Genomic DNA, 23,501 nt, shown 5'->3' with positions numbered 1-23,501 from the left:
ACTCAGAAATCTGCCTGCCTCTGCCTCCTAAGTGCTGGGATTAAAGGCGTGCGCCACCACTGCCCTGCTTAGCCCCTGTTTTTCGTTCATAAATATTATTAGATAACCGAGGCCCATTCTATATCTATAGAAAGCTTATTTTTCTGAAAGAGAAAAGTAAATATAAGGTAAACAAAAACAGCTGTATTCTAAAAAAAAAAAAAAGCAAGAAGGTAGTGACTTCAGATTAATTAACAAAAGCTGCCCTAGTGGCTACTCTACAAGGAATGAAATATTCTTGGAAATGAAATGTCTGATTTTTGGAACCAAACATCACCTTTATTATTAGCCCTGATGTCATATCCTGGGAGCCCTCCAGTTTTGCTCTTTTTCAAGGGCTTTGCATTTACATATGAATTTCACATTCAGCCAATTAGTGTCTTTAGAAAACACACTGGGATTTTGATCAGAATTGTATTGAGTCATGAATACATTTGAGATCAGATACCTTATCAATACTGAGTCTTCCAGACCAGGAACAATCCACATCGCCCAGCTCGTTGGTCTCTGGAGTTTCTCCCATTGACCTTCTGTATTTTCAGTGTGCCCATCTTGAATGAACATCCTTTGTCAGACTTGCTCCTGAGGAGATTGTCTTTGTGGACTATTGTACCTGGTAACTTTCACTATTACTTTCCAATCGTTCCTTGCTGAAATACAGAAATACAGTAGATTTTGGTTCATTGATTTTAATAAATTCTGAAGCCTTCTTGCTAAATGATTTCAGTTACTTTTCTTTAAAAATTTTAAATTACATTGATCAATTGATTGGTGGGGGGCCATGCATGTGGCACAGTGGGAGGTCAAAGAACAGCGTGTAGGAATCTTCTACTACATGGCTCTAGGGCTAGAACTCAGGTGCTCGGTCTTGGTGGCAAAGAGCCTTTACTTGCTGTGTAGTCTTGACGGCTCACGTACAGCATGGTCATCACATAAGGACAGATAGGTAGCCTGATGGAACCAATTAGTATGGAAATAAAGCTATAGCTAATTGCATGAATATTTGACAAGTGTGGCACTGAGGAGAAATGATAGTTTGCCGATAAAAGATGATAGATTATTGGAGATCAGTCCGTGAAATGAAAAGGACTTTATCCATACCTTATATCACAAGAACAAAGATCCACAGAAATTCTTGGACATATAGGCCCAACCATACAACCTGAAACCATCAAACTTCTAGAAGAAAATGTAAGGGAAAATCCAAGCCACAGTAAAGGAGATATTTGACAGGTTGGTCATCCTCAAATGAAAAAAAAAACCACACACACACACTCATCATCAAAGACCTTGCTAAGAAATTAAAACACAAGCCACAAAAGAGGAAAAATTTTTTTTCTTTCTACCGAGCGTTTCTCTGTATAGCCCTGGTTATCCTGGAATTCACTCTGTAGACCAGGCTGGCCTCGAACTCAGAAATCTGCCTGTCTCTGCCTCCCAAGTGCTGGGATTAAAGGCATGTGCCAGCACCGCCTGGCAAGAGGAAAGTCTTTGGGAAGCGTATAAAGAACTTGCATCTGGCCGGGCCATGGTGGCTCATGCCTTTAATCCCAGCAGTTGGGAGGCAGAGGCAGGCGGATTTCTGAGTTTGAGGCCAGCTTGAGTCTACAGAGTGAGTTCCAGGACAGTCAGGGCTACAAAGAGAAACCCTGTCTCAAAAAAACAAAAAAAAAAAAGAAAAAGAAAAAGAAAAAGGATTTGCATCTGTAATATATGTAAAGAATTCTCAAATCCAAGGAAAGGCACTAAAAGAATAGGTGGATGATTAGGGAAAACAATTCAGCCAAGAAGATAAAACTGATGGCTATGGCGTACATGAAAAGTTGCTCAGCATTATCAACCATCAGAGAAAAGCCATTTAAAACCATGGTGATAAACCACGTATGCATCTATGAAAATTCAAGACTGGCTGCCCTAGTTTGCTTTCCATTGCTGTGATAAACACCACAACCCAATGCAGTGTGGGCAGGAAGAGGGTTCAGTTGGTTTACGTGTCCCAGTCAACGAAGGGAATTGGAACAAGGGGCATAGCTTTTTTTAAAGATTTTTATTTATTTATTATATGTAAGTACACTGTAGCTGTTTTCAGACACACGAGAAGAGGGCATCAGATCTCATTATGGATGATTGTGAGCCACCATGTGGTTGCTGGATTTGAACTCAGGACCTTCAGAAGAACAGTCAGTGCTCTTAACCACTGAGCCATCTCTCCAGCCCAGAGCATAGCTTTTTAATGGAAGAAAACTGCCTACCAGCTTTCTCCTCATGGCTAGCTCAGCTTGCTCTCTTATACAACCCAAGACTACCTACCCAAGGATAGCACCACCTACAGTAGGCTGGTTCCACTCACATCAACCAGCACTAGAAAATGCCACAGGCCAATCTGATGGAGGCATTTTTCTCAATTGAGTGTCCCTCCTCCCAGGTGGCTCTAGTTTGTGTCCAGTTGACATATTGGCCACACCAAATCCTTGGTAGGGTTGTGAACATCTAGAATTTCTACAGTTTCTGTTGAGAGTATAAAATGGCACAACCACTCTGTGAGACACTTTGGCGGCTCCTCAATTCAGCACGTACCTGTTGGACAGATACACCATTCCACAGTGTTACATCGTCACCCTACAGAGATAGATGTGTAGTCTAATACAAAGATTTCTCACAGGGGTATTTGTACCTACTGAGTAGTCCTGTTAACATAGTGTGGTAGTTTGAGTTTGAGCTGTTTTCTCTGGAATTTCCACATGTGGTCCCCAGTTGGGAGCACTGTTTTGAGAGGCTGAGGAGGTGGGCCTTGCTGGAGGAAGTACACCACTGGGGTGTGGGCTGTGAGGTAGCAAAAGCCACGTGCCATCCCCAGTTCGACCTTCCGCTTTGCTTCCTGTTTATGCATTGAGATATCAGTCCTCAGCTTAAAGTTCTAGCTGCTATGCTTGCCTGCGGGATTGCTTCCCCGCCATGATGATGGACTCCCTCGGAAACCCGAATAAACCCTTCCTTCTACAAGGTGCCTTGGTCACATTGTTCAATGACAGCACTAGAAATGTAACTAATACATGTTGAACTCTAGAAAGAGCAAGTGAATCTTCAGTGACAGTAAATAGTGGTTGATTAGAGAGAGGAAAGGGAGTCAGGGAAGAACAGGAGGGAGGACCTAAAAGGAAACTTTTAAAGGTGGTGGCATGTTCATTATTTTGACTGTGACATTGGTTTCACAAGTATAAATATATGTTTGTATTTGCTAGCTTTTCATTGCTGTGACCAGACTCCCTGACAGAAGCCGGCTCCTAATGACAAGCTTCCACCCACTTTGATAGGCTCCATCTATCAAAGGTCCCGTAGCCTACCATCTTGGGAGCAACCACTGGAAACACAAGTCTGTCGGGGGACACTTTAGATCCAACCATAACAATGCTTCAAACTAGAAGTTTTAAACAGGCACCATGTCATGTGGCTTCAGTGAAACTTTTTTAAACAGTCAAAAGGCTTGCTGGAATAAGCTCAGAGCACTCCCAGAAAAAGCTAAATGATGTAAAACACAGAGAGGGAGAACAAGACAGAGGTACCACACACTCCACCATTGGTGTTCTGAAGTGTCATCATGATGTATTGAGTTATTTAGACTTCTATCTTTATCTTGCTCACCATTTGTGAATCCTTTGAACTTGAAGATTTGTTTGTATCTTCAGATCTTCCTTGGACATGGTCTTTTGTTATTTCATTGGCCATATGTTCTCTGCCAGCTCAGAACTGGACTCCAGCTTCCTTCCTCTCTGTGGTGGTTTGAATAAAATTCCCTCCATTAGCTAATATAGTTGAGTACTTGCTCACCAGTGAGAAGAACTGTTTGAAAGGATTATAAGGATTAGGAGGTGTGTCCTTGTTGCTTTCCTGCTTGCCTGCCTTCTTTCCTTCTTTCCTTCCCAGGTAACCTATGACTGTTAGGCAAGTACTGAAACACTGAATCCCTAGGCCTAAGTGTTATAGAAGAAGGGAATGAGACTAGGAAATGTATAGTTCAGAATCTCAAAACCTTTACTTTTGCTCAAGTAAAGAGACATCTATCCTCCAGATCTTCATAGTGGATGGCAAGGAGAGTTGGAGAAATTTAACCAGAGAACATCTGGACTTGAGGACACAAGGTCAGAAGAGACAACAGTGAGGAGTGGAAGAAGGAAGGTGTGATTATCCCCCACCTGTTCTTGAATGCCAGGGGCCCTGCATAAGTCCAGAACGTGCATAAATAAGAACGCCGTGTCTTCTTTGGAGCAATTAAACCATACCATAGCATGACCAAGATACTGTTGGAAGTACCTAGTAGAAAATATGACTAGACATTTGCATGCAGAAGTGTGAACAGCTTTTAGGATCTTACTCTGTAATTAGAATGGACAATGAAGGATCCTTGAGCATTTGAAGAAAAACTTCAATATAAAGAAAAGGTACTCAAGAGAAATATAAAGAGAAAAGCATACTTCTACAAAACAAATACAAAATACAGTAAAAGAGGAAGAAATGAAAAACCTTATTAAAGTTTTGGTAGCAAACACAACCTCAATAAAAAGGTTAAAGAATGAGATGGCTAATACAGAGAAAAGATAAGAAAGGATTAATATAGTTAGGAAAAAGTAGATCAGGAAAAATGAAGGAGAGGAATAAATATCACAAGAAATATCACACCGGGCAGTGGTGGCACATGCCTTTAATCCCAGCACTTGGAATGAAGAGACAGGACGATTTCTGAGTTCGAGGCCAGCCTCCTGATCTACAGAGTGAGTTCCAGGACAGCCAGGCCTACACAGAGAAACCTTGTCTTGAAAAACCAAAAAAAAAAAAAAAAAAGAAAGAAAGAAAGAAAGAAATATCATAAGAGAGTTTCTTAGATTGAAACATGGAAATTTCTAAATTCAGAGGACATATGGCAACTTCAGTGTAATGAAATTCAGAGCGAATTTAGGGTTCATTTTGAGGTTTTTCAGAGAAAGACAAGTCATTAAATGAAAGATAACAGATTTATGTTCTCAGAAGCAAAATTAGAAACACAGTGTTTCCAAAGTTCAAAAATGATTTTAACCCTATAATTCTATACCCATCCCAACTATCAACAAATATGAGTATAGAAAAAGTATATATATATATATATATATATATATGTATGTATATGTATATGTATACATACATATTTGTAATAATAATAATTATTATTTTTATTTTTTAGAGATAGGGTCTCTGTGTGAGCCCAGACCATTGTAGAACTCACTATGTAGACCAGGCTGGCCTTGAGGTCAGAGGTCCACCTGCCTCTGCCTCCTGAGTGCTGGAATTAAAAGTGTGTCAAACATACACAGAGAGAGAGAGAGAGAGAGAGACAGAGAGAGAGAGAGAGAGAGAGAGAGAGAGAGAGAGAGAGAGAGAGAGAGAAATAAAAACTATATTTAAAGCTATGTAAAGTATCAAAACTTTTCTTTCCCAGAAAGCTTTTTAAAGTGGAATAAGCTTCAGACAGAATGGCTCCATGATTACAATCCCAGAACTCAGAGGCGGAGGCAGGAAAGTTAGCAAGTTCAAGCCTATCCTGGGCTAAATAGTGAGCTCCAGGTCAGCCTAGACTACAAAGCTTGTTTTGCTCATTGGCTTTGTGAGCCTAGGCTTGTTGGCTCACAATGAGTCACAAGAGGTGAAGAAGGGATTTTGGGAAACAAACTTCGGAGCAAGACAAAAGCAAAGGCTGTTCACAGGTTGTGGGGCAGGACGTTCACAAGAGGTATGAGAAAGGACAGAGGGAAGCTGGGCAGTGATGGCGCACGCCTTTAATCCCAGCACTTGGGAGGCAGAGGCAGGCGGATTTCTGAGTTCGAGGCCAGCCTGGTCTACAGAGCAAGTTCCAGGACAACCAGGACCTCACAGAGAAACCCTGTCTCGAAAAAACCAAAAGAAAAAAAAAGAAGAAAAAAGAAAGAAAGAAAGGAAGGAAGGAAGAAAGGAAAAAAGGACAAAAGGTGCTGGGAGAGGGGCTCACAGAGAGAAAATGAAGTGAGTTATTTGACCAACTTCATATGTGGAAGGTTGAGAAGATATTACACAAGGTCTTAGCAGTTATGTTCAAACCTGAGTGTATTGATATAAACAAATTATTATGTAGGTGAGAAGGCAATAGTGAGTGGAATAGTCTAATGAAAAGACCAAGAGGGTGGGGGCTGGTGAGATGGCTCAGCGAGTAAGAGCATTGACTGCTCTTCTGAAGGTCCTGAGTTTAAATCCCAGCAACCACATGGTGGCTCACAACTACCTGTAATGAGATCTGACACCCTCTTCTGTTGTGTCTGAAGATAGCTACAGTGTACTTAATTATAATAATAAATCTTTTTTTTTTAAAGATTTATTTATTTATTTATTTTATGTGTATGAGTACACTGTAGCTGTATAGATGGCCATGAGCCATCATGTGGCTGCTGGGAATTGAACTCAGGACCCGGGCCCTGCTAGCTCCACCCTGCTAGCTCCGTCCTGCTGGCTCCGGCATAATTCACTGTAGTTGTCTTCAGACGCACCAGAAGAGGGCGTCAGATCTCATTATGGATGGTTTTGAGCCACCATGTGGGTTCTGGGATTTGAACTCAGGACCTTCGGAAGAGCAGTCAGTGCTCTTACCCGCTGAGCCATCTCGCCAGCCCCTAATAATAAATCTTTTTTAAAAAAAAAAAAAGAAAAAGAAAAGACCAAGAAGGTTTATGTATGTATTTATTTAATCACTATTTATTTATTCACTCATTTATGGTACGCATGTTTGGTTGGTTGTATTTTTTTAAATTGTTTGGTTTGGGGGAGTTATTTTGAGACAGGGTCTTGCTATGTGTATGTGTAGTCCAGGCTGGCCTGCTGTTTGCTCTGTAGTCCAGGCTGGCCTGCTGTTTGCTCTGTAGTCCAGGCTGGCCTGCTGTTTGCTATGTAGTCCAGGCTGACTTCAAATTGGCAGTCCTACTGTTCCTCACCTATTGAGTGATAGGGTTACAAATGTGCACCATTATCCCTTGTTGTATATAAATTTTTAAAACCTTGATTCTGCTGGGCGGTGGTGGCGCACGCCTTTAATCCTAGCACTTGGGAGGCAGAGGCAGGAGGATTTCTGAGTTTGAGGCCAGCCTGGTCTACAGAGTGAGTACCAGGACAGCCAGGGCTACACAGAGAAACCTTGTCTCGAAAAACCAAAAAAAAAAAAAAAAAAAAAAAAAAAAAAAAAAAACCCAAAAACAAACAAACAAAAAAAACCTTGATTCTGCAACTTTGGGAGGATGGAGGAGAAAGAGGAAGGGAGGACGTTATGATTTACATTGTCAAGTTAGTAAATCAGGGCTCAGCAGTACAGAGCACTCGCTGCTTTTCCAGAGGACCCAAATCTGTCTCCCAGCATCCGCCTCAGGTGCTTCACAGTGCTTGCGGCTCCAGCTCCAGGTGATCTGACACCCACTGGAAGCCTTCCTGGATACTTACTCCACACTCACATACACACACTTACACACACTTTTTAAAAGTTAGCTAGCGACTGGCGAGATGGCTCAGTAGTTAAGAACACGGACTGCTCTTCCAGAGGTCCTAAGTTCAATTCCCAGCAACCATATGGTGGCTCACAACCATCCATAATGAGATCTGATGCCCTCTTCTGGTGTAGGACAGCTACAGTGTACTTATATACATAAAATAAATAAATCTTTTAAAAAAGTGTTAGCTAGGTGAGGTTGGAGAGATGGCTCAGCAGTTAAGAGCACTGACTGCTCTTCCAGAGATCCTGAGTTCAATTCCCAGGAACCACAATCATCTGTAATGGAATCTGATGGCCCACAATCATCTGTAATGGAATCTGATGCTCTCTTCTGGTGTGTCTGAAGACAGTGACAGTGTGCGCGTGCGCGCGTATGTGTGCGCGTGCGAGCATATCTATATCTATATCTATAATATTTTTTTTAAAAGCTAGGCATGGGGGTGTATTTTGAATGTACTTTTAAGCTACCTTTGCTCCAGAACTGGTCATGCTACCAGTCCTCACCTGGCTTCCCTTGAATCCTCAGACAAAAGACACACACACACAATTTGTTCCTTTATAACTCGTCTTCTTGGCACAATTGCTGGGTGCTGATATCTCCCATCTGGAAAAGTGTGCCCTTACCAATTTATTATCTCCATCTCTCCACCTGCCCTTAAACTTCAGTGGCTAGTCCCACCCAGCTCCTGTCAAGCATCCCTGGCCACCCGCCTGTAGTAGCGGCTATAGGCCCCACCTCTCTTGATGCTGCATTCTTCTCCCTCCAAAGCAGAACAGAAGCTCCTCTCTCCTCCCTTGCATCTTCCTTTTCCTCCTGGGAGCAGGAAGTCCTGCCTGTACCTTCTGCCCAGGCCCCTGGGGAACAGGCCCTTAGCATCAGGACCACCCACTTCAGGTGTATGCCTTTAATCCTAGCTCCTGGGAGAAGCAGACACAGGGGTATCCCTGAGAATTTGAGGTCAGTCTGCTCTATGTGGTGACTTCTGGAAGAAGTAGAATGAAATATTTTTAAGTGCCTGCCTCTGAGATGTGCATCTGTGGGATCTATTGAGTAAAGGCTTGAGACTTTGAGATATAAATATTCTAATGTGGCAGGGAGTGGGGCAGATCATATCAATGTTAATATTGTGATAACGTGACACATCAAATGTTGGTTCAGGCAGTGGCAAACGTGAAGACTCTTGCTGTTCTAGGTGCTGAGAGTTAAGAGATGGATGAGTGCTTAGCTCTAAGACCCTTAAACTGCTCCCCTCTAAGTCCCAAGGCCCAGGGAACATTGAGTTAGAGGAAGGTGAAAAGCATGTAAGAACTGGAAGATATTCAGGAGGGCTGCCGAGTGCCATCTTTAGACAAAACATGGCCATTGCAATCATGAAACCACAGCGGCTGACTAGCTGCCCTCGGTCCCCACAGTCAGCAGTTAGCAGTCGGGTGTGGTTGGAGGAGGGCTGTGGGCCCTACTTCTCGTTCCTGAACATACACCCAGTAGTTTCAGGGAAAGAAGAAGTCATTGTCGTCACTTGTACTCCCACCGGTGACTCCCAAGTCTCCAGTGGATAGTTCCCATCCAAGGGTCACGTGCGCGCGCGCGCGACACACACACACACACACACACACACACACACACACACACACGCGCGCGCGCAGCATTGGTAAATAGGTCACAAAAAGAAAAGTCCTAAATCCGGGAACGAGGCTGTAAGAAAGCAAAGGGAGATTGATGGATGGGAGGGAGGGAAGAGAGGGTGTGGGAAGAGAGTCATCAGAATGTATCATATTCACGTGTGAAATTGTTGAAGAGCAGCCGTCGAGATGGCCCAGCAGTTAAGTGGCCTTGTCACCAAGCCTAACAACCTGAATTTAGTCCCTGGAGCCCATGTGGTGGAAGTAGAAGAGCCAACTTCTGCACGTTGTCCTCTGACCTCCACATCAGACAGACAGACAGACAGGCAGACAGATAGACAGACAGACAGAATTGAAAAGAAAAAAGAAGACAAGTTTGTTGTTGGAGCTTGACATACAGATCCAAGGTGACAGCAGATGTGCCTCAGAGACCTGAAGCAGTTCTGCAGCTGAGGTAGTAGACGTGGGGCCATTGCTTCCTTTGCAATATTAGGGGTAAAGCTGTTAGGCAGGGTGGGCAATTTCCATTTTGCCCACAGGCTCCTGGCCCAGGTGACCCAGGGGATCCACAATGCCACTTATATTCCTGGGCTGTTTGCTTTGCCTATACCTGGCAGCCACTTATGCCAAATACATTTTGCACAAGTCCAGATCCTCAACACTGGGTGTAGAGGCTCCTGAGGTCTTCAACTTGTTTGGTTTTATCTTGAGACAAGGTCTTATGTAGTAGCTCAGGCTGGCTTCAAATGCCTCATGTAGCTGAAGCTAGTCTTGAACTCCTAATCCTCTGCCCTCATGTCCCAAGTGCTGAACTTGTAGAAATGCACCAGCCCGCCTTGCTCTGGGCTTGGTTGAGCAGCTCATACCCACCAGCCAATGAGGAATGGATAGAAGCACCTACATTTCTTCTGCTGGGGTGGTGATCTGTACCTTGGGACAGGTGGCAGCCCTTGGGCATAGAGGCCCTGAACTCCCGGGTGAAACCCCTTCTCCATTTGCACATCCTGGCTCTCCCAAGCTCCCAAATGTCACTGATCTCAGATGGATGGAAAGCCTTTGTGAAAGTGTTTCTGAGTCTTGGAACCTTTTTGCATTTAGAACATGAATGGCTTTGAGGAGGGTGTGGAGTTCCTGCCTGCGAACAATGCCAAGCAAGTGGAGAAGCGAGGCCCCAGGCGCTGGGTGGTGCTGGTGGCCGTGCTGCTCAGCTTCCTCTTGCTCTCGCTCATGGCTGGCTTGCTGGTGTGGCACTTCCATTGTGAGTACAGTGGCTTTGGAAGGCGACATAGTGGTGGCTCTCCCTCTTCCCTCAGTGGGCAAGCCAAAGGGCCACCTATGACAGACAGGAGAGAATGGGGTCAGGGATGAAGGGGGGGTGGGAGGAGAGGGACTGTGGAAAGGGTCCAGTGCACTGTCTCTGAGCCATTTCAGACCATGATGGTGAATGATGGCTGAACACCCCTCTTGATGTTTGTCCCTCCCAGCTGAGGGTGGCAGGGTGGGCCTGGTGGAGTCACTTAACCATTCATCATCCATCTTCATTCTTTGCCTCTGGCAGACCGGAATGTGCGGGTCCAAAAGGTCTTCAATGGCCATCTGAGGATCACAAATGAGAACTTTCTGGATGCATATGAGAACTCCACCTCCATGGAGTTTATCAGCCTGGCCAGCCAGGTGAAGGAAGCGGTGAGTCTAGTACCAGGGGAAGTCCTTTGTCTTACTTGCCCCAGCATCCTGCCATGTACAAAGGACTCCTCATCTCTGCTCCCAGATCCCTGAGCAGGGGATGGGGCGGGGCCTGGGAACAGTCCAGGGAAGGGGTTTTCTTCTGTCTGGCCAGCTTTAAGCCTTGTCTTTTCCCCTCAGCTGAAGCTGCTGTACAGCGAAGTCCCTGTCTTGGGTCCCTACTACAAGAGGTCGACTGTAACTGGCTTCAGGTGGGTGCTAGAGTTGGTGTGGTGGCATGGGCTTTGACTGTCTGGAGAGAGGGTGGGTCAGTGTGTCTGTCCTTCATGCAAGTGACTTAGAATGCCTGGTCCTTCTGTCTCTAAGGCAGGGATTGATGGTATTGGCTGGACAAACACCATTTTCACAGGAGCTGCCCCGGGCACTAAATTCATAAAGACACTGATTTTCCAAATCTGGGTTTGATGGAGTTGGGGTGTCCAGGAAGGTTGTGTGCAAACTTCATTTGCTTTCATTGTTTTTCTATGGCACTGGAGGTGGAATCCATCACCTTACCCATGTCAGGCAAACTACCAACGAGCCACACTCCAGTGCCCTCCCTATTTGAGACGTGCTTTCCTTGTGTTGCCTACACTGGCCTCAAACTTTTGAACTTGGATGATCCTCCTGCCTCAGCTTCCTGAGTAACTGTGGCTGTGGACTTTAGTCACTGTGCCTGACTCCCAGTGTCCGTGTGTGGTCCTGAGAGTTGACCACGGGACCTTATTGCTGCTAAGCACTGTGCCGCTGGGCAGACAACCTCTTCTTTTGCTCTTTTTGGAAACATCACCTCCTCGAGTTGCTCGGGCTGCCCTAGACTTGCAGTGTGTGTGTGCAGACAGACTGCCGTGTGTGTGTGTGTGTGTGTGTGTGTGTGTGTGTGTGTGTGTGTGTGTGTGTGTGTGTGTGTGTGTGTGTGTGTGAGAGAGAGAGAGAGAGAGAGAGAGGGGGGGGGGGGACTGTTGTATAGAGTGTAGGTCTCTGGAGCTCTCCATCTTAGGGTCTCCCCTGTTTCCTCCCAGTGAAGGCAGTGTCATCGCCTACTACTGGTCAGAGTTCAGCATCCCCCCACACCTGGCGGAAGAGGTTGAACGTGCCATGGCTGTGGAGCGGTTTGTCACTTTGCCACCCCGAGCACGGGCACTGAAATCCTTCGTGCTGACCTCTGTGGTGGCCTTTCGTGAGTACGGGGCTGACCAGGGTAGGAGTATGTGGGGCCAGCCTGTAGAGGGGTGGGGCTGGGAGATCCACACTCACAGGCCGGGGTGTCCTGGAGGACTCTGCTTGCTGACTGGCATCTCCCTTTGGGTAATAAGGAGGAAAGAGTAAAGAAACCGATTGTCTGGGTAAAATGTTTGCCTTCTTGTTCTTTAGCTATTGACCCCAGAATGCTGCAGGGGACTCAGGACAGTAAGTATCATGTTGGCCTCTGGTGGAGAAGAAAGGTGTCTTGCTAGATGTCCCTTAAGCCATGGGATCACCAGAAGTCAGATAGTACTAATGGACAAGTGTCTCATCTTTTCCCTTCCCCTCCAAAGCCCCCTTCCTTGTGTCTACCTGAGCTCGCAGTGATTTGAGATGTATTGGGGATGGAGCTAGGCCTGGGGTGAGGCCTGCAGGGATCACACCTTCCTTCTTTCTTGTCTCTCCCACAGACAGCTGTAGTTTTGCCCTGCATGCCCATGGTGCAGCGGTGACACGCTTCACAACTCCTGGCTTCCCTAACAGTCCCTACCCAGCTCATGCCCGCTGCCAGTGGGTCCTGCGGGGGGACGCCGACTCTGTGCTGAGCCTCACCTTCCGAAGCTTTGACGTTGCTCCCTGTGATGAGCATGGCAGTGACCTGGTCACAGTGTATGATAGCCTGAGCCCCGTGGAGCCTCACGCTGTGGTGCAGTGAGTGTCCTGGAAAGCAGAGGAGGTGTTGGCTGACGGAGCCTGGCCCTTGCTGGGACGAACCATTTGAACGGATTGTGGTATAGGTTTAGTATATAAATAGACAGTGGAGGGCAGGCATGGTATGCACCTGCATGAGCTTTAGAGAGTGGACAAGGAGGTCCTTGGCTCTGTCAGTGATAAGGCTGATGTACACCCAGCAGAGAAGCGTGGCTTTCCTAACTGTTTCCAGAAAGACAGGATTATGGTAAAGCAGGTATAGCCAAGGCCTGCAGTTCAGGAGACAGTTCCCATTGAAAAGGTTGGCTACAGTTCCCAAGCAGATGGAGCATGGTACAGCACAGCTCAGCACAGCACAGCTCACCTCTGCACACCGAGCAACACTGGAAGCTCTAAGTCAGCTGGAAGACAGGAGAGAGTAAGGGAGACAGTGATGGTTCATTTAAGAAATGAAGCCAACCTGGGAAAATGGGCCTCCAATTGGCTCATTAGGATCATCTTGGCAAACTCTGGAACCAGGGCTGCTCCTAGCTGTCTGCTACTGGGTCCCGTATGTGACAACCTAGTGGAGAGGGTTCGGGGCTCTGATTGGCTGTCGGGCATCTGAAAGGTGTTGGTAGTAGTCTGTAGGGATTGGTTGGTACCAGGAAGGCAAAGCCACAGCTGCCACAGCTGCCACAGCATCAGAATTGCGGAAAATAAAGATGTCATTAATGTACCTGTTGGGTGAGGTTGGGGGGTGGCCCAAGATGGGTGTCCCAGAAAGCCCCACGTTAGGGTGCAGCTCTTCTCACCCTTTCGAGGGTATTGGGAATGGCAGACTCTCCTTGATGCAGGTCAAAGCCTTCTATCCATCTTGACCCAAACTAGGACTGAGCCATCTTTGGCCCCAGCTGAACAGTCAGGACTAAGCCCTTTTCTCATTTCTCTATGAACATTTTCCTATCTGTTAACTATTCAAAAAAAGAAATACTCCTCCCCTCCCCCCAAAAGCCTAAAGCCAGGCATGTGGTTTGAACTGAGACCTAGCATTCAGAAAACTGAAGCAGGAGGATTGTCTCAGCTACGTAGTGAGTTCTAGAACAGCATGGGCTAAGAGTGTGAGATTCTCTCTCTCCCTCTGTCTCATACATGCACAGAAACTAATAATGACAATAATAATAATAATAATAATAATAATAATAATAATAATAATAATAAAGAAATTCCAGGAAGGGAAAAATTAGCAGCAGAGTAAGTGACCATGACTGTCTGAGTTTCTTTTGGGTCTCTGTGATAAGACACCCTGAGAACAGCCACTTAAGGGAGAAAGGCTTTACCTGGCTCACAGTCCACCATGGTGGGAAGTCACATTGGCAAGAGCTGGAGGGAGCTGGTTACATTGTATCCATAATCAAGAAGCAGAGAGTGATGAATGTCTGGTATCTCTCCCTCCATTTGGTACCGCCCAGGGTCCCCACCAGGAAGTGGCAGCACAGCCGTCCCAGCTCCTTGACACATCTCCTTTGCAGGTCCAAAGATCCATCTCCTGGGTGATTCTAGATGTTATCAGATTGATAATTCTAATCATCAGTGACCCCTCTTCTCTCACCTGAGACTGATCACTGCCAGGTCGGACCTGACTTAGTATATGTGTGCATGGTTTTAGAAGGGATTATACTGTATTAGCTTGTTTTGTTTTTTGTTTTTTGTTTTTGCTTTTGAGACAGGAGCACTCTATTTAGACTGATGGTTCTCACTATGCAGCTTGCAGAAGGCACAAGATGCTCCATCTGCGCTGTAGCCACTAAAATAAGTAATATTGATTAAATTTATACCTGATAAATAATTTAGAACAATAAAATAAAAAGAAGTAAGTTTTAGCTTGGCATGGTGATGCATGCCTGTGACTCCAGACTCAGGAGACTGAGGCAGAAGGATGCGAATTTGAGGCTAACCTGAGTACTACACAGAGAGAGACCTGCTTACTTTGTAGCATAGGCTAGCCTTGAACTCAAAATCTTCATACCACCATGACTCATTTTACTGAAGGCCTGTTCGACCCTGCCCTTGTGTGTTTATGTCCAGGGGTAGGAGTGGGGTCCTTTGACCTCTCTACTTGGGAGCTAAGCTATGTGTGAAAGGTCTGTGTTTTGTCTCTGTCACTAACTCTGTCTCTCTGCCTTGCAGGCTGTGTGGCACCTACGCACCCTCCTACAACCTGACTTTCCTCTCCTCCCAGAACGTCTTCCTTGTCACGCTGATAACCAACACTGACCTGCGACATCCTGGCTTTGAGGCCACTTTCTTCCAGCTGCCCAAGATGAGCAGTAAGAATGGTCAAGGCCAATGATGGGCAGGCTCTTAGACTGCAAACAGGGGGCAGGTCTTAGAGGAATTCCTGAACCCAAGAGGTTGGCAGACTGGCCCTTCTGCAGACAGGTTGGAAACTGAGACCAAAGGGTATTTTGCCTTCTTCTTTTTTTTAATTTTTAATTTTTGAGGGGCAGGGTGTTGAGACAGGGTCTCAGTGTATGGCTCTGGCTGTCCTGGACCTTACTAGGTAAAAGAGGCTACCTCACCTCATGCAGATCTGCCTGCCTCTGGGATTAAAGGCATGCACCATCATGCCCAGCTAAGGGACCACTTTATTTTTTTTTTTAAGTTTTATTTATTTTATGTGCATTAGTGTTCTGCCTGCATGTCTGTGTGAAGGTGCCAGATCCTCTGGAACTGGAGTTACAGACAGTTGTGAGCCACCATGTAGATGCTGGGAATTGAACTCAGGTCTTCTGGAAGAGCAGCCAATGCTCTTAATCGCTGAGCCATCTCTCCAACCCCCAGGGGCCACTTTTAAAAGGAATTGGCTTCAAGCACTTTGCCAAAGTACAGTGTCCTGTTTGAAGACAGGTGGTGCAAAGCTTGAGTTCTCAGATTGTGCAACTCTTCCCACACCCTCTGACTTAGGAAGTCCTCACATTTCCCACTCTCTCCTCCCTTTCCTCTTAGGCTGTGGCGGCTTTTTGAGTGAAGCTCAAGGGACGTTTAGCAGCCCTTACTTTCCAGGCCACTACCCACCCAACATCAACTGCATATGGAATATCAAGGTAGGAGGGGGTGGTGGTGAGTGCCACAGGACTTGAGCAAAAGCAGGCATTAACAACCCAGAGAGCCATGTTAACGGAACCCAGAGGACTAGAATCTTTGCTGCAGGACTGGCCACATCCAAACTTATGTGCCCTAGCTCTTTGATTGGCACCTGAGAGAACATGGGGTACTTATTTGTCTTCTCTGGATCAGCTTGCTTCTGGGTAAAGTGAAGCTGAGGATCTGTTTCTAAGAGGTGTTGTCAGGATGACCTCACAGAAAGAGTGAAATAGAAGCAAGCCCTAGCATGGCGGCAGTGCTTCTAGGCGCTTTTCAACTCTTCCAGTCAGAGGTCTTTCCTTAAAGATGCTGAGACACCATCATGGCCTTTCAAAGTAATGGAGTACAAATTCCCACACGTGGTCAGTTACGATCTGAAAATGTTAGGTGGGAAACTCCAGAAATAAATATGGGTGGGAAGAGTGGGTTTGTTCAGTTGCCCATGCTGGATGCACTACTTTTTTTTTTTTTTTGGTTTTTTTGAGACAGGGTTTCTCCGTGTAGCCTTGGCTGTCCTGGAACTCACTCTGTAGACTAGGCTGGCCTCGAACTCAGAAGTCCGCCTGCCTCTGCCTCCCAAGTGCTGGGATTAAAGGTGTGCGCCACCACCGCCCTGCTCTGGATGTGCTACTTGACTGTTAGTTACTTAATACCCTTCGTGTTCTCATACTGACCATTGTGTATCACAGGGCATTCAAGGAACTCTTACTTACTTAATAATGGCCCCCAAATATTAGGTCTTTGGATAAACCACAGAAAAGATAGAAAATCCCTCCTGCAGGTGAAAAAATGTAAATTTTTGATTTCACAATAATAGTGATAAAATCACTGTGTTGAGGTTATTAGGACTTGTGGACCATTGTGTTAGTGAAATAAGCCAGGCACAAGGGAGACAAGGGTCACATGACCTTACTCATAGGTGGAATCCCCAAAGATTGGCCTCTTAAAATTCAAGGGAGTAATGGTTACTAGAGAGGTTGGGAGAGAAGGGAGAAGGGGTGGGAGAAGCTGATTAAGGTTTGGGGGATGATGTTCAGTTAGGCAAGAGCCAGGCACTCTGCCATGTATTGCAGAGGGACTGACTAGAGGTACCGGTACCTACTATAGACCTCAAGAAGCCAGGGGAAAGTTTTCATCATTTAAAAAACATCATAAATGTTCAAGGAGGTAAATATATTTAATCTGATTTAAGGATTATGTAGTAATAATATATATCATTTTTATGGTTTTAAAATAACTAAAACTTAAAAACAGGAGAGCCATTTATCATATCCATGTATGTATATATGTAAGAGGAAAAGTCATAGTGTGTATGGGGTTCGTTCAGGACCCTGCTCCATCTTGTTCCATTGCCTTCCCATGGACATCTTTTGTGTTAAGTACCTAAGAAGCCAGCATCCCCAAAGCATCTCTCTGTCCAGGTGCCCAACAACCGGAATGTGAAGGTGCGCTTCAAATTCTTCTATCTGGTGGACCCCAACGTACCAGTGGGCACCTGCACCAAGGACTATGTGGAGATCAACGGGGAGAAGTGAGCCCCTGGGGGTGCAACCACCATCCTGGATGTTGGGAAGGCTGGTCCCAGGCACCCCCAGTTGTCTGGTTGCCAGCCAAATCTCCCTCAGCCTCACCCTTGCCCTCTAGGTACTGTGGTGAGAGGCCCCAGTTTGTGGTGAGCAGCAACAGCAGCAAGATTTCAGTCCATTTCCATTCTGACCACTCGTACACGGACACTGGGTTCCTAGCTGAGTACCTCTCCTACGACTCCAATGACCGTGAGTGAATGTGGCTACTGATGCTTGGCGGGATTGGTGCGGGAAGTTCCATCCTGACACCTGGAGTGTCAGATGCATCTCACTGTGATAGCTTTAGAGGAAAGCAGGTCTGTTTCCACAAAGAAAGGTTGGGTTAGGGGTGTCGCTCTGTGTTAAGAGATCTCGAGGCTCTCTCTGGGTTCTGTCCCCAGCACAAGAACGAGAGCAAATGCTGGTACATCCTGTGCTTCTCATGGCTGCCTCCCTGAGATGCAAAGGGGCCCTACGGTCTTCCTTATCAACTTCCTGAGGCCACGCCTCTTTGGTTCAGCATCACAGTGATCTTCCCTTGAGAATCTAATAGCACTTTTAGGATTAATTTGGAGTATTGAAACATTGGAAAATGCTATCAGCTTTGTGAACAGCGATGCGTTGACACAGAGAGTACTGATTGAGTGTCTAAGATGCCTGGGAATAGAAGTGTGGTGGCCTTCAGATTTAAAGACTTTTGCACATACATGGTGGATCTTGGAAATGAGACCCAAGTCTAAATGTGAAATCCAGGGCTGTGGAGAGAGCTGAGAAGGTAGAGTTCTTGCTGCCTAGCATGAGAATCTGCATTTGGCTCCCCAACAGCCACATTGAAATTGGGTCATGTGCCCATAACTCAGAGCCAGGGAGGCAGACACGGGAGCCTGCATAGCTGAATGGATGCGCTCCAGGTTCAATGAGAAAGCCTGACTGCCCCCTCCCTCCATAGAAAGGTGGAGCATGATCAAGGAAGACCTGACATTGCCTTTCTGCCTCTGTGTGCACAGACAGATGTGCACCGGTAGGCACAAGACTATGTACACATATACATGTACAGCACACACATACACAAAATGAGGCTCAGGTTTTTCTAGTGGACCTCATCAGAGCATCGTATCAGCACACCTGTGTTTTCTCTAGTCACATGAGGTCACATGAGGTCAGATATGTGCCCTCCTACCCAAGGCTTCATGTCAGTTCTGAAAAAGTCTCAAATTCTGCAGTCTTTCTGGACCTTGGTGATCTGGCTGAGGGCTGTTCAAGCTGCAACTTTTAATTTCAATCCTGTGTCATAGAATAACGCTTTGGAAGACATTTTAAATACTGAAACTCACATTTAATTTAAAATGTAACTATGGGGGCTAGAGAGATTGTAGGGGTCTCGGAGTGGGCTCAGGCACCCCAAGACCAAGTTCTCACACCAAAGGGGATTTATTTGCCCCAGAGAGACAAAGGGATGGGGAATGAGAGACAAAGAAAGACAGCCAATAGAGGATTAGGAAGAAGGGAAGGAAGGACAGGGGGAAGGGATATTTTCCCTGGAGGGACAAGGACTATCTCTAGACTGAGATGTGCCCCATAGGCAAATGGCGGTTTATAAATGTAGAAGAGGAAATGTAAACTCCTCTTAGGATGAGGAATTTAATTTTAATTGGGCATTTTTTTAAAAGATTTATTTTATTTATTTTATGTGTATCAGTACACTGTAGCTGTATAGATGGCCATGAGCTATCATGTATGTGACTGCTGGGAATTGAACTCAGGACCTCTGCCGGACCCGCTCACTCTGGTCCACTTGCTCTGGTCCGATCGATCCAGTGTAATTCACTGTAGCTGTCTTCAGACACACCAGAAGAGGGTGCCAGATCTCTTTACGGGTGGTTGTGAGCCACCATGTAGTTGCTGGGATTCAAACTCAGGACCTTTGGAAGAGCAGTCAGTGCTCTTACCCGCTGAGCCATCTCGCCAGCCCTTAATTGGGCATGTTAATCAGGTGAGCTAAAGATGGCTTTTGATTGCTAGACTTCAGTACCATGATAGCTGGACCGTGGTAGTCAGCCTCAGGAGGAGGAAGTAGCCAAATGAGGGGATGGACCTTTGGGGCTAGCTTTAGGAAAGTAACAGTTTTTAGCAAGGGAGAAGTTAGGGGGTAAAGGGCAGAACCTGTCTGCAATGTCTGCCATGCTCAGGCCTGTTAGAGCCCCCTCAGAGATGGCTTAGAGATTAAGAGCACTTGTGGCTCTCGCAGAAGACCCAGGTATCGTTCCCAGCTCTCACGAGGTGGTTGGAAAACAAGGACCTGTTATCTCCAGTTCCAGAGGATATACCACCCTCTCCTGGCCTCCAAGGGCACTGCATACATGTGGTGCATAAGACATAAATGCAGGCAAAACCACCCATACACACAAAACAAAAATCAATAAACCTTAAAAACGCAATGCAAGTGGATAGCTTCCAAAAGTCCTCCTGGATGACTGGATAGTGTCGGTGTAAGGACATACTTGTGACTGGAGTTGTGTTTGTGCAGCCAGGGGCAGTGACTCTCACAGCTCTGTCCTTCCACCCAAGGAACAATTGTCAGGGAGCTGTTTCGGAAACCTTGAACTTCAGATCAAGTGTTAGCGTGAAGGAAATACTGATGTCATTTTCACTTGGCTAGGACACATATCCCACAGACGTATTGCTCTGTGGCCCCACAGGCAGTGTTCAGAGTCACAGGCCTCTGTCTGGGGAAACACAGGACAGTAGAGGACCACACAAGCAGCTAGCTTCTCTCCCTCATGGCTGTACTCTGTGCAGTCAGTGGTCAGGGCCACCCACCCGCTACCCATTCTGGCTGCTGATACAAAGTTCCCCTTGTTAGATTTGGCTCTCAGTGTCTACATCTGCTTGGAGGCTGATGTCTTAGTGGGGCTGTGAGGTGGCTGCTAGGGAAAAGGGGGCAGCCATGGACTTCATCTCTCTCTCTACATCCTGACAGCATGCCCAGGGATGTTCATGTGCAAGACTGGACGATGCATCCGCAAGGACCTGCGCTGCGATGGCTGGGCAGACTGCCCGGACTACAGTGATGAGCGTCACTGCCGTGAGTCCCGCTATAGCCTGCACCAACCCCCCTATTTTTCACATCATGCCCTGCCCCCTCCTGCCTCCTCCTACTCTCTCCTACCCTTTTCTTGTCAAGTGGCACGACCCTCTCCTTCCCTTGTTCTGCGCTGTCTATCCTGGCAGAAAGACACAAGGTGATGAGACCCCTGGTCTCACCCTTTTGTCACCCCCCTGTCCCAGCCCACACCGTTAAAATTCTTGGCTAGCAGACGAGAGTGTCTATCAGCGCTGACAGCTAGTGGTGCAGAATAGCTCACTGTTTTCCAGATAAGACAGCATCCTGGCAGCTGTGACTGCTCAGGCTGCCCCTGGGAGCCTGCAGCTGATTCTTGCTCTCCCACAACAGGATGCAACACCACCCACCAGTTCACGTGCAAGAACCAGTTCTGCAAGCCCCTCTTCTGGGTCTGTGACAGTGTCAACGACTGCGGGGACGGCAGTGATGAGGAGGGGTGCAGTGAGTACCTTGGGGTGGGGGGCTGCTATGGCTCCCCAGTGTCCATTTGGCCCAATGAGTCAGGGCACACTGGAGGTTGCTAAGGATCTGTAACTCCATAGGTTGTCCGGCCGGGAGTTTCAAGTGTTCCAATGGGAAGTGTCTCGCTCAGAGCCAGAAGTGTAATGGGAAGGATGACTGTGGAGATGGGTCTGATGAGGCTTCATGTGACAGCGGTAAGACCCAGCCCTGGCTGCCTTCCTGTGGGGATGGTCACTCTTCCCACTAAAACTATACCCCAAGGCTCTATGGAGAGATTACAGGCTTGCAGAGATTACAGACCCAAGTTTCCTATGTATCAAGTCTAGGGAGAATCTTCCAGAAGGTGGAGAACCTGTAGCAGGGCTGAAAGGACAGTGGACACGGGTGTGATGAACAGGGCCAGCAAGGTGGACGGTGGTGATGTGACATGTCCGTCCTCTCCCGTAAACAGTGAATGTCGTCTCTTGTACCAAATATACCTACCGCTGCCAAAATGGCCTCTGCCTGAGCAAGGGTAACCCTGAGTGTGACGGGAAGAAGGACTGCAGCGATGGCTCGGATGAGAAAAACTGTGGTAAGTAGGGCAACTGTGCATGGTGGGCCAGGGTGCTCACTGTGCAAGGTACACATCTTGGGGAGCACCAAGGGGTGGAGGTCTTACCAGAGCCTCACTCACACAGCCCAGTGCCCACTCATAGGGCACATCTGTCTGGAAAGGAAGGCTTCACCACTTGGCACAAACACACAGCTCTGTGGGAAGCCAGTATGTCAGCACCTCTGGGACATAGCTAACATACTGGTGGCTCCCTAGACAGACAGGTAGCCACGGGTGAGTGGCTTGGAGGACAAAGAGCCCAGCTGCCCAAGCTTTGTCCTCACCAACCCATGCCTTAAGCTTGTGTGTCCCTAGAAGAGCTAGCTGGATTGCCTTTATGTCTCCATGCGCTGTGCTCTGAGCTGTGTTCCTTAGCAAGTGATGGCACATCAAACCCGTGAAGGCATCAGGTGTCTAGGGCCTGGATGTGCTTGCAGGCAGTATAGCATGGGGTAGGGAGAGCAGGATGGGGGAGGATGGTGGCCCTGGGAGGCTTAGGGACACTTCAGCTCGAGTGTTGCTGTGCACACCCAGTGGAGATTCCTGAGCTGAGTCTCCCTGTGCATAAGAAACGTCCCTTTCACGCTGAGTGGCTGCACTCTGGTTCTCTGTCCCCTCTCCAGACTGCGGGCTGCGATCCTTTACCAAACAGGCTCGCGTGGTTGGTGGCACGAATGCGGACGAGGGCGAGTGGCCCTGGCAGGTGAGCCTCCACGCCCTGGGCCAGGGCCACTTGTGTGGGGCCTCGCTCATCTCGCCTGACTGGCTGGTCTCTGCAGCTCATTGCTTTCAGGATGACAGAAATTTCAAGTAAGTATCCAGGTGTGCAGGGAGGTGTCCTGTGTCTGAATGTTGCCAGGGTAAGCTGGCACTATAACAGGGTGATGGAGGAGTGGGTATCCCAGATAGGACTTTCGACGTAGCCCCAGTCGTTCTAGTACTCACTATGTAGACCAGGCTGGCCTGGAACTCAGAGATCTACCTGACTCTGCTTTTCAAGTGCTTGGGATTAAAGGCATGCTGCACCATGCCCTACAGTCAGGTCCACTGTGTGCCACCCTTAACAAATTAGACAGTTCTTTGGTTTTTTTTTTTTTTTTTTTGGTTTTTTGAGACAAGGTTTCTCTGTAGACCAGACTGACCTCGAACTCAGAAATCCGCTTGCCTTTGTCTAGGTTTTCACAGCTCAGTGGTAGAGCCAGACTTGAGCTGTTTGGTTACTTCCTGCTTTTCATGGCTCCTTGGGATTGGTTAATGATGAACCTTGATTTAGTCTAAGGTCTGGCTTGCATTGAGGCAGGTTATTCCCTTTCTAGGCCCTCACGATGTGATACAATGAGTTCTCACCCTTAGAGTTTGGGAGAGCTAAAGGTAGTCATTTACTTGTGGCCCAGCACTGTATCTAGCACACAGTAGGTGTGTGTCTACAGAGAGGGCTCAAATTGGTCTCTCAGGACAAGGCAGGCAGGTGTCAGAGTCTTTGAGGTCTGAGAAGTAGCAGAAACAGGTAGGTAGGTTTGAGGCTGGGGCTACTTATGTCTGACCTCCGGCGCTCTGGCCATTGGCCGCAGGGATCTAAGAGGATGCAGATACAGGAGAGTTTCCTAAGACTTGCCCACCCTTGGAAGGAAGGTCTGGCTTTCCTGTCAGCAGCACACTCTTCTGCAATAGGCAGCTCAGGGGTATGTGAGCCCTGCTACTGTGACCACCCTTTTGCATAGAGGAGACTTCGAACAGGAAGTAGAATTAGCCCATTTCCATAATGTTTCGTCTCCTGAAACTTTCCCTTTGTGCTTCATGTCTGCTCAC

The 23,501-nt window shown here is 47.0% G+C and overlaps 1 protein-coding gene across 1 annotated transcript in view; it reads left to right on the top strand.

Moving 5' to 3' along the window:
* St14 (suppression of tumorigenicity 14) overlaps positions 1–23,501 on the top strand; it is a 43,106-nt gene that overhangs the window by 16,748 nt on the left and 2,857 nt on the right. The window contains exons 2-16 of the mRNA XM_031344846.1: positions 10,298–10,457; positions 10,758–10,885; positions 11,066–11,136; positions 11,947–12,104; positions 12,299–12,334; positions 12,580–12,820; positions 14,990–15,129; positions 15,809–15,906; positions 17,368–17,477; positions 17,591–17,721; positions 20,492–20,596; positions 20,966–21,076; positions 21,178–21,291; positions 21,549–21,671; positions 22,316–22,502. Of these exons, the coding sequence (XP_031200706.1) occupies positions 10,298–10,457; positions 10,758–10,885; positions 11,066–11,136; positions 11,947–12,104; positions 12,299–12,334; positions 12,580–12,820; positions 14,990–15,129; positions 15,809–15,906; positions 17,368–17,477; positions 17,591–17,721; positions 20,492–20,596; positions 20,966–21,076; positions 21,178–21,291; positions 21,549–21,671; positions 22,316–22,502 (1,913 nt within the window). The remainder of the gene's footprint in view (positions 1–10,297; positions 10,458–10,757; positions 10,886–11,065; positions 11,137–11,946; positions 12,105–12,298; positions 12,335–12,579; positions 12,821–14,989; positions 15,130–15,808; positions 15,907–17,367; positions 17,478–17,590; positions 17,722–20,491; positions 20,597–20,965; positions 21,077–21,177; positions 21,292–21,548; positions 21,672–22,315; positions 22,503–23,501) is intronic.

Source organism: Mastomys coucha, unplaced genomic scaffold (genome assembly GCF_008632895.1).
Source record: "Mastomys coucha isolate ucsf_1 unplaced genomic scaffold, UCSF_Mcou_1 pScaffold23, whole genome shotgun sequence".
NCBI lineage: Eukaryota > Metazoa > Chordata > Mammalia > Rodentia > Muridae > Mastomys > Mastomys coucha.
This window is presented reverse-complemented; position numbering and strand designations above follow the sequence as displayed.